This window comes from Stegodyphus dumicola, chromosome 11 (genome assembly GCF_044657685.1).
Source record: "Stegodyphus dumicola isolate Sdum_Otavi_A_Nest chromosome 11, ASM4465768v1".
Lineage (NCBI taxonomy): Eukaryota > Metazoa > Arthropoda > Arachnida > Araneae > Eresidae > Stegodyphus > Stegodyphus dumicola.
Window position 1 is genome coordinate 100,642,624 of NC_140778.1, and position 18,477 is coordinate 100,661,100.

The 18,477-nt window shown below is 31.1% G+C and overlaps 1 protein-coding gene across 2 annotated transcripts in view; it reads left to right on the forward strand.

The window, feature by feature from the left end:
* Positions 1–5,522: 5,522 nt before the first annotated feature.
* LOC118181174 (serine/threonine-protein kinase SIK3-like) overlaps positions 5,523–18,477 on the forward strand; it is a 48,336-nt gene continuing 35,381 nt past the window's right edge. For both annotated transcript variants that reach the window (XM_035350252.2, XM_035350260.2), the window contains exons 1-5: positions 5,523–6,194; positions 7,196–7,312; positions 8,540–8,603; positions 11,260–11,421; positions 17,590–17,714. In XM_035350252.2, coding sequence (XP_035206143.1) covers positions 6,057–6,194; positions 7,196–7,312; positions 8,540–8,603; positions 11,260–11,421; positions 17,590–17,714 — 606 coding nt within the window. In that variant the 5' untranslated portion in view covers positions 5,523–6,056. The remainder of the gene's footprint in view (positions 6,195–7,195; positions 7,313–8,539; positions 8,604–11,259; positions 11,422–17,589; positions 17,715–18,477) is intronic.

Below are 18,477 nucleotides of genomic sequence, written 5' to 3' on the forward strand. Positions count from 1 at the left end.
TACACGAAGCTGAAGTGACTGTATTGTGTGGCATCGCAAACACATTCGTTCTCGGTTCGTACTCCTTCCAAGAGCTCCCTTCCACAGGTATGAAGACGTGCTGTCACAAATGCTTGGCATACAAAATGTCTCAGAATTAACTTAATTCCAGAAGTGCGGCAACGAAATGTCGTTAATGACATTGTATATATGTAAGATGGAGATCCTCCACACGTCGCCACATGTGTTCGCCAGCATTTGCTCACGGAACTTTGTAGTTTCCAGAACAAATGCTGTTGCAACAGGTATGAATCTTCCTGCAATGTTACGTTTGTCATTGTTATCAGCAAGCTTGCGCAGGCAGTGAGTTATCGTCTGCGAAGATGGTACGTAGAAAATTTGTAATACAATAAAATGTTTTTTCCTTTTCCTTTCTTGTCTTGTCACTGGTCCTTTCCAATGTTGTTTTTCGCAAATGTTTCAGACCGGTAATTTTTGTATTGTATAAAATTTATGGTTTTTCAGTACTCTGATCAATTTGCGCGTGCAAAACGTGGTACAGTAGAAGTCCAGAAATCAGCAAAGCTTGAGACCAGAGGTTGTGCGGACTTTAGGATTTTGCGGATTTCAAGACAGAGAAAATAAATCATAATTTTTCGGACTAAAAGTGCAAAATAAATAAGGCGTATTAGATACATTTAATTAAATTATATACATTATCGCAATAACTTATTATATGCATTAAATTATTATTACATCTATAAACTGATTATATTATTCATTGTATTATATGTACACAGCATCGAGGTTTGCCGATTTCGCCTCATGCAAAGATTTCCGGTTTGCATATTTCACAAGTGCACATCTGTGTAGCTACCGAAGGAGTGGCTTCTAGAATGAACCAATGAGCATCCAGTAATATTTCTGTCATGTCACATGACGTTTCGCGTGCTTTAAGATTTAAGCAAAAGGGTTGAAAATATTCTGCCACGCAATTTTATGTGAAAAATAATTAAAGCATCGTCGATTGCTTCTGAAACTTTTCATTGCGAAGTTAAATCAATTATAGGAAATTTTGAAGATTTTACTACTTGGTTGAAATAAATACACATGTTGGATACTTCGCAAAAATATCGGTGTGAAATATTACTTAAAAAGTGGTAAATAAGATGAAGAAAGAAATATGTGATAAAGATCTGAGCCCAAATGCAATCTTTACATAAAATTATGCGTATGAGAAAAATATTTACACCAGTTATATATGTAAATAGAAGTCAGCACTTTTTATTGCAGTCTATATGAAAAAGATGTTCTATAATAATAACCAATGCAGTATTTTATTCAAAGTGAACTTTACTAATTTGCAATCGAATACATTTAGTGTGTTAAATTTCACATTTAATAACTGCTCACTCTTAAATGTACTGTCTACACAAGAAATACTCATGGAACAGAGTGAATTTATTGTGTTCACAACGAGCATATTCAAATTATTCACATATAATTTTTAATGTTAACCATGGATATAATCAGATCAGATATATATTCTGAATCTCACCCTTTAAAATCAGCTCTATTTAAAAAAAAAAGAAAAAAACATACACTTGAGTTCTCTTAATCCACATAATATGCCCAATCGTAACATTAATACATGACAAAAATAGCGAAAGTGAAATGTCAGCGATTAATCAAACTCAGAAAACGAAAGCACTACGAGGGCATATAATTTATAGCTGCGAAACAAATGCAAATTAAAACGCTCACATGCACGAAGATTTAGCGTCACAAGAGCAATAGCAGCTCATTGGTCCATTTTCGAAACTCCTCCCTCAGTAGCTACGCTGATGTGCACTTGTGAAATATGCTTCCGTTTTCGGATTCCGGTGTTAGAATCACTGTTGCTGTAAAATTTCAACAGCTTTTCTTTACTTTTCCGTATACCATACACAATCGTGTCACAATTCCATACGATTCTGCCATAAACCGAGGAGTAGCACCCGTCTCCATCGTTTGCAGAATTTGCACTTTTTGCATTACCTTCAATGCAATGAATGTGTTTACGTTTTTCAATGTTGCAAGCAGTTAAATCATGAGTGCGTTTCTTATCTGTCATTGTATTAAAAAGGGCTGAAATTTAAAATATTCTCAATTTATCCACAAAATATACGGATAAAAAAAAGGGCAGCACTAAATAATCTCGTGAAATAACAAAGCTTAAAATACGATAACGGGAATTGTGAACTTGAAAGAAGAGTTGAGTGAATCGTCTGCTTTTTTACCTTGATGCAGATTAGAGGGGGAAAATTTTTTATTATAATGTCAATTATTTGGTATTTCCGTTATAACTCATTATTATTCCGTAATTATGACGTTATTATTCGGTAAGTATTTTTTTTCGATATTTCGTACTCAATGTTGCGGTTTCTGGAACCAATAAACTGAATGTTTATATTTTGAGAGGCAACGCGGATTTCAGGTCGGTGGATTTTGGGTATTTGACTGTATTGCCATTCGAAAATTTCGAAATTTTGTTACTATAACCGCAAGAGTTCTATTCTTTAAAATCTATGCAATCTTGGGCGCATACCCTCAAATAATTATACCTAAAATTTCATGTCGATTGTTTGAGCGGATAAGCCGCTAAAGGTTTATATACCGGGGATTTCTTTCTTTATGACCACACTGTATGTTATTTCTATACTATCACTTCAAATGTTGGTTGAAATTCTCTAAATATCTCTGTATGTTTCTTTTGCAGGTTGATTGTGATTTTATTTTTAGTCTCATGTAAACAAGATTTTGTGATAGTTGGAATACTATTTTTTACTTTTTTACTGAATTTAACTAAACCTCTGAAAGAATTTTTACACATTCTGTTTCATTCTTTCTAGTCTATTCAATGAAGAAAGAATAAAAAAGAAAAGAAAATCTCTGTTCTGAAAGGAAGAAATATATTCGTGTAAATTTGTGTAATAATAAAATGTGCGTGACATCATCGAGGTGTTCTCAGCTATCCGTTAGGGTAAGATTAGATACAACACCTTAAAATTTCTGTCTCATTTAGAATTTCGTTCTTAACACCCCTTAAATCATGGGTCAGCTAACAAATGAAAGAGCAGATCGTTTGATGTAAAAATGAATCATTGTTAATAACTGCACAATAGCAACAAGAACAGCCACAATAAAAAAAAAAAAAAAAAAAAAAAAAAAAAAAAAAAACACTTTTAAATTTTACATTACTCTTAAAGGGGCGTTTTTTTAACGTTTTGTGGGTTACCTTTATTTTTAAATATCATGGTCTTTGTACTTAAACTATAAAATTAAGTTCAACAGTAATATCGCAAAAAAATTTTTAAATTAGGATATCTTTAGAATTTCCGATACACAGTCTCGCGCTCTGGAGATATGTATATATATATTTTTTTTTTCATTGCAATGTTGCCATGGCTCGCTTTGAAATCGTTGAGTTTCCTAATCAAAACCTACAAAATATTAAATAGATAATTAAACAAATTCCAAATTTGGGCTTCCAGATGCCCATATTCGGGAAGAAACGTACGTTATTCAGAATTCGATGGCTCCAGGTACCGTCGTTTTATCACAATGTAAGATGCATACATACATTTATGCAGATTTTTCATTATTAAATTTCTTTAAATATAATACAGGGCTGTAATATTTGGTGGCAACAGTCTGAAAAGTGACCCGACATTTATAGTGAATCAACGCAAAATGCCAAAACGAAATTAGTAGCCCTTCTGGGCTAATGCCTTTTGGGCTAAAAGACAAAGACAGAATAACCTTTTCAAAAAGTTTTCATATTCTGTAAATTACGTTGCATAGTGTAATTTCGTAAATTACATTTGAAATTTCTAAGAAGCTTCTTTTTAGAAATAATTTTTTGATCTGTCCAATGATGTGAAGATCGAATTTCTGCAATAATGAATTTTATCATCAAGCAGGGATACATGTAAAGAACTCAGCTTTAGTTGGCTAAATAAATATCTAAGTATGTAAACAAAGTTTAACTGGAATTTTGAAACAATTTTTGTAGAATATTGTATTGACCTTGTAAGTACATATATGGGAAAAATTTCAAGAAAATCAGGTTGGTAGAAGGGCCTCAAAAACTCATTTCAAGATTTGACCCAAGCAAATAAACCAGCAAAGTAATAAACTAGCTAAATAAAATTGTGTAAAAAGATGGCAAGTGAACTATTGAATAAGCTGTTATTATTGCTACAACCGTACTGTACATAAAGTAACAAGGAAGAGAAAGATTGTTTTAAAACTGAGACAGCCGCAGAAAATATGAACTAAGAAATTAGTACTGTATACGTGACACCACTGATAAAAGCGAATAAAATTTAGCAGAAATAAAACTTTTCCATCTACGTTTATTCGTGAATACAGTACGTTTCCTGCCAACCAAGACATCCGCAAAATACCGTCTGCTCCATAAAGCAATTTAAACGGAATTTTGTGCTTCATTTTATATACTAGAATGTACAACCAGCATGTATTTAGTCGTGAGTTAACGGAAATCACTTATGTAAAAGAAGAGAGAAAGAAGAAAAGGTAGCAGATTTCTAGAAGACAATATAATAATGAAATAATAATATAAAAATTATGCGTTAAATTATGAAATTATATGGTAGCTCTCGAAAAGTTATTAACAATTAAATCATAATTATAAATTAATTTGTAAATGGAGATATATATATATAAAATTATAAAATAAGCAAAAAAAAAAAAAAGTATTTCAAACTTTTCTCCGTCAAAAATTGTCTCACGATCATGTTGCGACCGCACCTGGGAAACCACTCCTCTATATATTTCACTTTTTTTTTTTAGATTTTATTCAAACAAGCCTTTAATATTTTGATATTCATCTGTTTATACTATTTTGTGTTCAAAAAATAAGTGCAGAACAACTTGGGATCTTTTAAGTTTAAAATTCTGTTAAAATTGTCTTCTAATTTTATTCAACAGTAAAGATGAGTTAACAACAATAGATGCTAATTTTTACTTGTATGATGTTTTTATAATTTTTTATTTCAATTTATTTTAATTTTTTATACTCTTTGTACTGTGGTTGATTGTAATCCGAAGTTTGCAGAGCGCACGCTCTCGCCCTTTCAAACTTTTGTTGGATTTCCATTTTCCTTTTTTTTTTTTTTTTATTATAGAATTCAACGGTTATCAATCTCAGAATACAGCAAAATATCAATGTGACAAAATACTTTTAAATAAACGAATACTCTTGTGAAATGCTGATGAAATTTTAACTTACTGAGAAACGCTTTTATTGTCTGTCACGTTAAAAAAAATTTTTAAATCTGAAAACTTTTTGCATTAAATGTTTAAAAGATGAAGTTGGAGAGATAAGATAATAAATTTCAGATGCGCTGGTAAATAAAATTTTTGGCGACTGTGTAATGCACTCTTTGCAAGTTGGCGAAATGAATATTCTCTTGGCACATTTTTGGCGATGTACAGTTAGTCCTAGCTGGCAGCCTTACTCCCAGATACCATTGGGAGAGGTGTAGAACTTGACGGAAGACGAGAAGCGCGTGTGAAGCTATGTGGTCTGAATCATATTATTATATAAAATAAAATCTACTCCAAAAAATCAGTGCACTCTTTGTAAACCTCATCATAGCGATCACTACTTCCAATCTCAAATTTCAACCGAAGATGTCTGGTCGTTACAGGAGGTTGAGATGTTACTGATTTCAAGAGTGTAACTCGCAGCGCGTAAATCCTGCAATCTCTGCGATATCCATAACTTAATTAGAAACACGTTTAGTCCTCTCGAATACTTGATTGTAACTGATTCTGTGAAAAATGTTTCCTAGATGTTGGATTTTTTATAGAAAAATTATCCTGGATGCAAATTTGATGTCAGCAGCCGGATTACCAAATGTGTTATTCTGTATTTGTAATACTTAATATTTGCACAACTGATTTTTTTTACTGATTGAATTTTCAAGCGTGATATAGTACATTCATTTGATAATATGACTTGATTGTGTGGTAGGCAAGTGGAATGCGCATGTGCGTGGCACCAGCCAAATATGGCGACGGATGGTTCTAAGTCGAGTGCAAGTTCTGGGGGACTTGTTCGAGTAGGATTTTATCATTTAGAAAAAACCATTGGCAAAGGAAACTTTGCTGTGGTAAAGCTAGCCACTCACATTATAACAAAAACAAAGGTGAGTGGCAAAAACTCCTTTATTAATGCCGCAAAATTTATAACCACGTGTAATAATCTGATCATTAACCTTATGCTGTACACTATTTAAATTTATTAAAAACAATCTTTTCATACTTTCAGTATTTCTGTGTATTCGTAACGAGTCGTTAAACTTTCTACAAGAAGATTTACTTATTTTCTGAATAATCATTCTAGTTTTGTGGAATACTTCTACATTTAACGCTTTTAAATGAACCTAAAAAAATTCTGTGATTAATTTCTGCCCATTTTTTACAGAGCAAGCAGTATTAATGCATATATGCTCTTATACTTATCTTAAAATCTCTGTTAAGGATTCTGATATTTAGTTTTTCAGTTTACTGTAATCTCCAGTTAGGCTTAATCATATAACCCTATAATTCCTTTTTATCACGAAATTACCCATAATAATGTAACCTAACCTCTTCTATACAAGAAAAAAATAATTCCATACCGTCCAAAAAACTAGACAGCTCGTAATAATTTTAAATAAGCATTATTTAAACCTAAATATGGAAAGCAAAGTATTTTAAGCCAGTGAAAGAGAAAACAGTTGTGGAAAACATGGTAAAATATATTCTATCTGAGTAATCTAATAAAATATGAATATTTATATTATTCTGATCGCTTTTCGTTGTGAATTTATAATATATATATAAAGAGAGAGAGAGAGACTCATTTATTTAGCTAAACATGTAATAAGAAATGGGTTTTAATGAAATGAAATGTTCCTGTTGAAAGCTTTGCATACAAATTGCTACCATACAAAATCATCAAAAACTCCTTATTCTATGCTTAATTTCGAATAAAAAATTTTAATGTACTCTAATATGATTATATTTTAATATTAAGAAGAAATCATGCATTTATTAGAATTGTCAGTATTGTTACATAACTAAATTATATTTAATATTATGTTTTGAACTTTTATATGAAGGAAAATGTATTTCTTCAAAATTTTATAATCAATTTTATTTTTAGGTTGCTATAAAAATAATTGATAAAACACATTTAGATGAAGATAATTTGAAGAAAATTTTAAGGGAAATACAAGTAATGAAAATGCTACATCATCCACACATCATAGCTTTATATCAGGTAAGAATATTTCCAAATAAACAAGCCATATTGTTTTCTTGGAATATAAAGATTTTTTCCCTTTTTTTGTGCTATAGATGTTTGTGCATATTTATTTGTTAAGTGGCAGAGTAAACATGAATAATTTTTTTTAAAAAAATTAAAAAACATGATTAAGTTTCTTGGGAAAGGTAATTTAATGAAAGGGTTTTATTAATTTTCTGTAGAACTCTGATTTGTTTTATCTAAAATTTTATTTCTCCTCATTGTGTATGGAATGCAAGTTATCACATATATGGTTTACCTTCTATATAATTTAATAACATAAAGTAACATTTTTCATTTTCAGAGTAGGAAATATTAAAAAAAAAGTAGGGAAAAAATCATTAAAATAATGTATTTTTGTGAAACACTTGATAAAAAGGAAAGAATGCTTCAACTGAACTATATCTGAATGTTTTTATTCAGTCATAATATGAGTAGGCTAAAGGCCCACCAGTGGCCAAGCAGTAAAGTCGCTGAACACTGGTAGTTTGGCCCGAGGTTCAAATCCTGCGAATGGGCTGGCTGCATGAAAGTTTTCTTGGTTTTCCCCATGTGTAACGTGTATACGAGCCAGTTTTCCTTAGAAAGTCCTCCACGAAGGCATCTCTTCCCTTAGGTAGATAGCCCTCAAGGCTTTGCCATAATCACACACACACAAGTAGGCTAAAAATATAAAATTCAAGAAATAAAAGGATACTTTTTCAATTAAGTAAAAATGAAAACTGAATGGTTGCAAAGCAAGTAAAATTATAAAATTGTTTGGACATGCCTACAATTACCTAAAGCTTTCTAGAAATTTAATTCTGAAGCATAGCTGATTTTTAATATACTGGGATTATAAGATATGTATATGCGGTATTTTGGTTATATGGAAAATATTCTTTTGCACTAATTTTTTATCTTGATTTTAGAATGTAGTTTTTAATTATTAATAATAATTCTTATTTACATTGTTAACATTTTAAGGAATTATATTTCTCTAGTATACAAATCCGGTCCCGGTAACGGAACAGTACCCATACATGCATACATATATGACTAATTTTCCTGTAACTTCGTGGTGGTCATATATAATGTTGGTATCCATTCATGATAAATGGACATACCCGCTTTTTTTTTTTTTTTATCTTGTATTCAGCTGTTGTAAACTGTTCTTTCCTTTCCATGATGTATGTATCAATTTTGGATTTTATTCTGTTTCAGGTGATGGAAACCGAAAGAATGATTTATTTGGTTACAGAATATGCAAGTGGAGGAGAAATTTTTGGTATATTAAATTATTTTTTAAGATACTAGAATTAGCAATGTATAATGCATAATTTCTTTAGCATTTCTGTTGTGAACAGAAATTATAATCACAACACAGAATTTTTTAAAAAAATATTTCATAACTAGTGGAGATCTGTAAGCAAAATTTATCATCTGTAATTTTTTTTTTTTTTTTTTTTTTTTTTTAAGAAAGGGTGAAAGCTTCTTAATTTGCCAATTATGATTTCTTCTTTATATTTCATTTTGTAGTTAAAAAAAAGTGAGTTGCATAATATGTTTTAGCAATATTTAAGAAGTCCATACAGAAATAATAATTTTTTATGTCCATGTATACATTCTCTTCTCTGTAAATTGCTCAGAATCAGTATGACTTTAAAAAATGAATAAATAAATCAAATAAAAAATTAATGGTGTCATTGAAAGTTATTAATTTATTGCCAACCATGTGCCATTTTTTAAAATTTTCAAACTAATAACATAATACTTAACAAAAGTACAAGCTATATATTATAAACAAGAGTTTGGAAATTTCAAAGTTAAGATTATTAATTCTATATATATATATATATATATATATATATATATATTAATGTGTATTAAAGTATTGCGATATTTTTCAGTGGTTACAAGAGTATTAATAAAATAGTTATTAGGAAAGTAATTTTATAGTTTAAATATCAAGATCTAAATAATTTTTATTTCCCAAATTGCTTTCGCATAAAAGTAAGGGAAATTTAATAAAATCAGGTTTCTCTATGAGGAGTGTCTATAACTTGATAAAAGAAAATTATTCCTTACATTGGGGGGGGGACTATGTAACATTACTTTATAAATTTTGTGTAATGCTACTTACGAAATGGAAAATTGCTTATTGGACATTTTATATGCCATTTCCCATTAAAGTGGCATATATTAAAATGATAATCAGTATCATTCTGCATAAGAGTTATGGAATGCACTGTTATAATAATTTACTGCTAAACTGTTTATATTGCTGGTAATAGTGGCACTAACATGGTATAACATATTTTGTTGACCTAGCTGTAGGTTGCAGTAAAAGATATTCTAACCTACCACTGGTGTAAGAGATCAATAAGTTAAGAATGTATTATTGAATCATCACAAAGTTTCAGTGGTTTTTCAAATTTAAGCAGATTATCTCTAAATAATTTTCTTACTGCTGATATGACCTTGATGAAAACCAAATGTTTAAATACACTCTTTTCTGCTCTCATTGCCTTATTCTAGTATGTGCTGTGTCTCAATTTTTATTTCAGTGCAGTACGAAAAATGAAGAACCAAAAAGTTCGTTTTGGGTTTCTTTTTAGTCCAAAGAGGCTTTTTTTCTGAAGGACTATTGTTTTCGTTTTGTGATTTTGCGTTGGTTCACTATTAATGTCTGTTTCACTTTTCAAACTGTTGCCACCAAATGTTAGAGTCCTGCATTATATTTGAAGAAATTAAATAATAAAAAATCTGCATAAATATATGTATATTTCTCGCATTGTGATAAAACAACGGTACATAGAACATCGAATTTTGAATGATGTAATCCTACTGTAAATATGGACATATGGAAGCCCAAATTTGGAATTTGTTTTGTTATTGATTTCATATTTTGTAAAACTTTAACAAATTTTTGATTAATAAACTCGAGGATTTCAAAGCGAGCAATGGCAACCTTGTACAGAAAAAACATTTTTATCTCCAGCGCACGAGACTTCTAAACATATGCTCAGTTTAAAACTATTTTTAAGATATTGCACTTGAACTGAATTTTATGGTTCAAGTGCGAAATGGGATATTTAATAAATAAAGGTAATAAAGTTAATATTTCAAACAAAAACACTACTCAAAAGTTTCAACTTAGAACTTTTAGGTCATCTGCCATGTAATCCAGATATTGCAACCAAGCAACTTCAACTTATACCTTTACCTGAAGAAACATCCTGCAGGGCTAATCATTCATGATGATGACGATATCAAAACTCATGTGGAATACAAAAGCTTACCCATGTTTAACAAATTTTTGGGCAGTGGTGACAACTATGTCAAAATGTAAGACTAGTAAATAATTTGTAATGGAGAGTTTTGTTAATTAAAAGTTTTTTGAATGAGATGTTATAGCTTTACTTTTCGAAAATGCCTCATATGTTATTAGCATCATTATGCCTGCTGTATATAGGGCAGTTATATTAAACATATGTGCTAATCAAATGTCTTTCAAATTTTTCTTCAACAAACAGTCATAGGTAATAGAGAAAGTACTTGAAACCATTACTCGATGGAAGTGAAACACATGAATGCAAAATTTTAAATTACTCAAAAAAGCAACCTCTGTTTAGCACAGGTTTTGAATAAAACTATCAATTTTAAGAACTACCAGACCCTCTTCAGGACCCTCTTCTTCAGAAACGGAAAAGTTTTCGCAAAATGGGAGGAGCGACAACCGCATTTATATCAAAAGGAATGGGTGCAGCAAAGCAAACATGAACATAGCACCATACATTGAGAAGGTTTCTCCCTAGATTTAATCCTTGCATGTGTACAAGTATTTCTTCTGCCTCTACCTCTATTTGTGTTATGCATATTAGTAAATAAATTAACAGCTTAATTTTCATTTTGTATTTGATATAGAATTTTTTTTATTACAGATCACCTTGTAGCTCATGGCAGAATGAGTGAGAAAGAAGCAAGGCATAAATTTAAGCAGATTCTGACTGCAGTACGTTATTGTCATGAACGGCATGTTGTCCATCGAGATCTAAAAGCTGAAAATTTATTATTAGATGAAAATATGAATATCAAAATTGCAGGTAATTGTCTTACCTTAAATTTTAAGAGTTATAATTTTATGTGACAGCTTTTAGGACACTTCAGAATTCTGTGCACTTGTATTATTTAAATAATGCCTAGTTTTATTAATCTTAAATGCAGTAAATGCTGCAATAAAATTTTAAGTTTTGTAACCTTCGTGGTTTTCTTGTTACTTTCCACATTCAGGCTGATATTTTTCATTAGTGCATGCGTGATATTAATGAGTGTTTCTGTGAAAATGTAGTGTATTATTTGAAATCTTCTGCGTTAAAACTTCTTTACAATACAGAAATTGAATGTTGTCCATTTAATTTATATCCCTTTAAAAAGCTCTGAAACTAAGGCTTTTTTCAGTTTTCAGTCAGAATGTGTATTTGTTGTAATTCCCAGTAAGAATCTGACAAATATTTTTGGAAGATGCTCTGTATTCTTTTAACTGCCATGAATTTTGCTTCAAGTGACACCTTTTACTTCAGAATTCTGGCATTTTCAAATACTGTAGTATAAATAATTTTTCTCTTAACTAAATTAAGTGAGGGATAGTTTTTAACTTGCCTTATAATTTAGATTTTTAATAGTATTTGTAAGAATGATAATAAATATTTTTATGTAGTTATATAGCTCATAAAACATTTTCTTTTGGCATTTTTACTGATTTATATACGAGGCATATTCGGAAACTAAGTACCATTTTAAAGAAAAAAAAATAGTAAAACAATTTTTTCGAATCCAATTTTATTTTCATGAAAATACATGTCTTAAACTATTTTTCAACATAGTTTCCGCCAATGATCAAACTCTTGTCATAGCGGGTGACCAGTTTTTGTATACCATCGTCAAAGAAACTTCCCGCCAGTTTCGATAACCACGACTCCACAGCATTTTTCATGTCATCGTCAGATCCAAAGCGCTTGTCACCAAGCTCACGCTTCATGTGCAGGAACAAGTGATAGTCGGACGGTGCTAAGTCTGGGCTGTACAGCGGGTGATCGAACTGCTCCCAATGAAACTGACGAATTAACGATTGAGTAACACCAGCAGTATGGGGCCGAGCATTGTCATGGAGCAACACAATTCCTTTACTGAGCATTCCTCTTCGTTTGTTTTGAATGGCACGCCTTAGTTTTGTTAAAGTCTCACAATATCGTGCCGCATTAATGGTTTCACCTCTGGGAAGAAATTCAGTAAGCAAAACGCCTTTCTTATCCCAGAAGATAGTGCACATGATTTTTTGTGATGACATTGTCACTTTGAACTTTTGTTTTTTGAATGAGTGTGTCTCCACTCCATCGATTGTTGTTTCGATTCTGGTGTGAAATGACACACCCAAGTTTCATCACCTGTCACAATTTGGTTTAAAACGTTTTCTCCCTCATCACTGTACCGCATGAGAAATGTCAGGGCACTACCAAGTCGCTTTGTTTTGGGAACATCAGTGAGCATTTTTGGAACCCATCGGGAACACAGTTTGCGATAATTCAAGCAGTCAGACACAATTTCGAACAAAACAGTACGTGAAATTTGTGGAAATGCCTCTGAAAGACTTGTCATTGTGAAGCGTCTGTTCTCATGAATTGCTTCATCAACTTTCCTTACCAAATCATCGGTGACAACAGAAAGCCGACCACTCCGAGCCTCGGCGTGGACATTTGTTCAACCTGCATTAAATATTCTTACTCACTTTCTCACCATTCCATCACTTATCGCGTATTCACCGTAAACTTCTGTCACTTGACGATAAATTTCGTCCGGTTTAACATTCCTCACGTTCAAAAATTTAATCACGACACGAATCTCACAGTGAGTGGGAGAACTAATTGTTATTAATTAAACATTTTGAATGTGCACAGCAAACTAAAAACACAACGTAGAGCAACCAAAATGGCGACAATTGAAAGTCAGTGAACAAGAAAGACTAGTGCGCATGCGCGGGACACCTACCACAGCACTGCGACGGCACTAGAATGAAACGGTACTTAGTTTCCGAATACGCGACGTAAAATCAATGACTATGTACCAAAAATTTCTTGGGTTGTCTGGTTTCTCATCTTTGTATATCAATTTCTTATTGGGTGGTTATACTTTTATTATTTAACAGCATACTATTGTGTACCCTGTTTCCTATCATCATATATTGTGTGTATTTAATTCAGAAAAATAGTCTTTATAACCCACATTTTTGCATTTAACCCTTTTAAGATCATTAATGAGCTCAGCTCGTAAACAAACTGTGTGCTAGAATGGACAGAAACAAGCCCAGCTAGTGTTAGTACTTGTCATAACGGGTGATAAAATGGATATAAAGAAATCCTATTCACAAAATTGAAATCTGTCTTCATCTCGTCCCTAGAAAACTTCCAAGTTTTGTATTACAAATGAGTGTGTGTTGTGGAAACCTGTTGATTTTACTGAATTCAGATGGCATTACAGGTACTGCATAATGAGAGGTAAACGTAATTTCATCTCCCAGCAGTATTCATTCCCCATTTTCATTATAATTCAGTGCTGAAATGGTACCAGAAAGGAAATATTTTAATAAACTTCATTTAAGTAATGAAATAAGTCATTTTTAGCTTGATGGAAATCTGGATATTAACTTGTTGATTCAAAAAATAAAATTGGCAAAGTTAATAATTTGAGAAGTTGCAAAGCATTCATATAAAATTAATGAAAGTTTGGCAGCTCAGAGTTAATTTAAGTTTATAAGTATTAGTAGTATGGAAGTAAAGATGACAAATGTCTCTATTCCTTTAGAATGGTTTAGCTTTTCCTTGTGATAAACTTGCAGACTATTGAAATGAATTGCATTACAACTAAAAATATGTATTAATCAGTAATAAAATCAAGTCATGCATCTATCATTAATCTTATGTCACTGCAAGTAAGCTCTAAATAGAGTATTAAAATTACAAGTGTTTCATTAATATTCCTTTGTGTGCTGTTTGTGAAAATTTTTCTCTGAAGCAGTACACGGGGAAACAATTTGAAAAAAGTGTACTGTAATGCTTCATAAAGTTTAATGTAGTATTTTATATCAATTAACTTTTTAAATGTATTTATTAATCAATTACATTACAATGTGTATAGTGTTTGTTAAAAATTCGATAGACTTCAATTAACATTCTATTAAAAATATATGAAGCATATTTTTCGAAAGAGTTATCATACAACATTCTGCAGTGTCATTGAAATTAAGTGCATTTAAGAAAGCAGTTGAGAGTAAAAAAGGTGATTATCAAGTGCTGCCATGAAATATTGCATGTATCAAGAAAATAATGATTACCAATCTTTGTAACCATCACAAGGTTCATTAAATGTTAATATTGTATCAGGCCTTTTAACCATATGTCCAAAAAAAGTGAGAAATTTCTGAGGTATTTAAAATTAAAAATCTGTGTTTTAGCAAGTTTTTTTAAGAATTTTTCATGTGTAGCAAGATTAATCTTGTTTTGAGATAGAGGTAGCAATTTATTTATATTTGTAAAAATCACCTGATGGTTGAGTTCCAAACAAAAAGTTTGGCTTGTAGTCTTTGAATAAAATGATTTTTGTAAAAATTAATTCTTAAAAATGAATCTTTTTTTTTACTTCCTTGTACGAAGTAAAAAGGAAGTATTGTAATCGCGAAAAGTTTCAGGCAGCATATTTCAATGAAAATGTCCATTTTGACCGCTATCGAATGCAATTTAACGATGTTTTTGCGTAATATCTGTACGTAAGGACAGAATAAAATAATCTTTTCTTTCAAAAAAATTATAAAACTGCTTTAAAATTAATTCTAAAGAGAATTTTTCGTGGCATCTGTACGAACGTACGTGCGTGCGTACGTACGTATCTCGCATAACTCAAAAACAAGTAGCCTCAGAACGTTGAAATTTTGTATATAGGACTGCTATAACATGTAGATGTGCACCTTGTATTTTGGTTGCAATCGGCCGCACCAAACGTATATAAATATATTTATATATATATCCACTCTATTACCCGGCTCAGTGATCTCAGCTTCTTTACTCTTATATGTTTGTAAATTGTAAATTTTTTGCTTTAAAAATGATTGAATTATGTTGTTTTTATCTTCCGGTTAAGGATTTTATGCCTTTAGTAAATCTGTGTGCAATATTTTTAGAATTATCAGCAATTTTAAAGTTGTTTAATTGCCGCTAAGCTTGTTTTTAATGGCGGTCATTGATGTTTACATTTGAAACAGGAGACTAGTGGATTTGTTGCCAATCTAGAGAAACTTAGCTTCGCAACAACAAAGATAGCGCTTCATTTATTATTGCCAATTAAATCATGCTTAATTCTTTCTGTAATTTTTTCAAGGAAATAAGCGTTTGAGATTTACTTCGTAATTTTTAATATAGATATTTTGAGTTTTTATGTATTTTTGCCTTCTCGCGAAGTGAGAACTGAATTAATTAAATGAGAAATACTCAATCATCTGTGAAAAACTGTTTCTTTTTTGTTTTGTTTGCTTAATTTCTTTTATACATAGTTCTAGCTTTATTATAGTATTTGAATAGAACATGTGGCAATGATTAGATAATTCTTTAAATGATATACATTTTGTGCATTCTGAGTTATAATATGAATGAAATATAATACTGTTAAGTGAACATAGCACCAGAGTGTCGCTATGGTAAACAAAGTTAATTTTAAAGAATGCATTTATTCTATTGTGGTTTATGCGCTGTCGGCGAAGTAGGTTTAATTCAATCTAATAAGTTTAAATAAAATGCAAGAAAAAATACGTATAATTTAATATTCCGTACAAGGAAGTCATGTGGTGTACACATCAGATTTTTTTATTTTTTTTATTTTTAATGAAATCTTGTAGTTTGATACAGTATCGACTAAGGTAAGGTACTGTCCTGTTTGATAACTGAAGTGTTGTTAGTAGCTTAGTGTAGTTAGTGGGGTAGGCAGAAATATGTTTTAGTAGGTTCTAAATTTTGGATACAAAGATAATTTAATGCATTAAGTAGTGAAAGTGACCCAAATTTTATCTCATCTTTTAGAGAAAATGCATTAAAGCTAAAATATGTCTTATATACAGATTCTCTAATCTCACAAAAGGCATAGATACTATTCTGTTAGCGCAGTGCAAGCAATAAATTGCCATTTCTGAAGTTTATGGGGGGGGGGGACAAGTTTTAAGAAATTAGTTCTTTAATTTATGAAAATGAGTTCTTTTATTTTTAAAATTGTTTACATTGTTGGTTTGTTGCGTTACTACCAAGGCAAAAAGTCTGAAGTTTGTGAAATTGCCACTGGGCAGACAAAATAACCAAATGTACACCATAAATAATAACTGATAAAAAAACAATGGAACAAAGTAAATGACTTTTTGGGTGTTATTAATGCAACATCAATGCAAAAAAGTCATATAAATACTTCATAGTCCATATCAGAACCTGAGTTTCCAAATGACCCAGTAAAATTCACTTTACCGGCTTTGGGATGTCTGAATGCATATCATCATCAAATTCAATAAACTCTATACTATAATTTATGCCCTCTTTTTACACAAAATTGCCCTCACAGAGATCCATACAGTTACTGATGCAGTAGCTTTTTAAAAGCATGATTATTGCTTTTGGTAGAATCTCCAACTAGGTGTGTTATACCCATTGCACAACCGTTGCTAAATATTCATTAACCATAACTTTTTTTTTTTTTTTTTTTTTTTTTTAATTTCTGCTTTTTACCAGAGTTCAAACTGTCATTGGCATTTGGCATTTTACTTTATATAGCAATTTGATTGGAAACTATGCTACCATGGCAACATTTTCCCCCTCATGGTGACATTGAAAAAAAACTTTTATTTCTGCTTATGTACGGGTTTTGAATTTGGGGTAATTTTTTTTTTATAAAAGAATGCACTCTCAACTTACATTTGAAAATATACGATATGCAAATGTTATTTATTAAAATTTGTTTTTTTCTTTTCTAATAATTTCTTTAAGGAATAACTATTTCTTATAACCTTCGCAATTAATAAGTATTCTTTTAACCAAATTTCCTCATATATGATACTTGCTAGTTATGTGCTGAAAACTTTGTAAATATCTAAATCAGTTATGCATTTCATAATTAGGTTTTTTTCCAAAATTGTTAAAAATATTAAAGATTTGTTGATAATGTAAAATTTTAAAAAATATTTTCAGATTTTGGTTTCAGTAACTATTATGAGTTGGATAAAATGCTCTCGACTTGGTGTGGAAGTCCCCCATATGCCGCTCCTGAACTTTTTGAAGGAAGGCAATATAATGGGCCAAAGGCTGATATTTGGGTAACTAGATTTTTATTTGTATTAAAATTCATTTAATACTGTTATCATTCAGTAGGAATAAGCTGTAGATTTTAGTATGTAAAATATAAAGTGCATTTATAAAAGTTTTAAGAAAATGTAGAAATTCCAAAATATGTATTTAATGGCAAATTCTTCCAATGGATGATACCCCTATACTACTTCAAGTAATACATCACCAAAATTTTGGTTGCAGTTAGTTGTAAAATCTGTTTGTTTGGCTCAAGATGGAGAGTAGATTTTTCCCAGTGTGAATTTTTAATTTTGAGCATTACTTTACAATGCATTCTCACAGTAAATTTGTTGAAGATTTTCAAAAGACCTTCTTAGGTGTTTGCAGATCTTACAAGATAATGATTTTCTGCTTGGTATAGTTTGACTGTCTCATCCACGACCATTAGCACAAACATGTATGCAGCATTCGGACCGAATTATTTTCAAAATAGGGTGGAAGGATGGGGACTATCGTTCCCTCCAGCATAGCTCTTTCTGGAGAAGAGAAGACCTTTTATGTTGCAAAAGGTAATACTGCTCCTTTTGGACGAGTCTATGTATTTTGGCAGAATGCCAACCAGGGTTGCGCTTGAGACGGTCAAACTATAAGCTGGAAGCGTTTACCATAAGAAATGAAGTGACCACTCATCTCTTCTGAGTTTGGACAAAATTGGAGGAAAATGTTGCAGAGTGAAAAAAAAAAAAGACGACACTGCAGTCAAATTTATGCATTGCCAAATGCATAGTCATA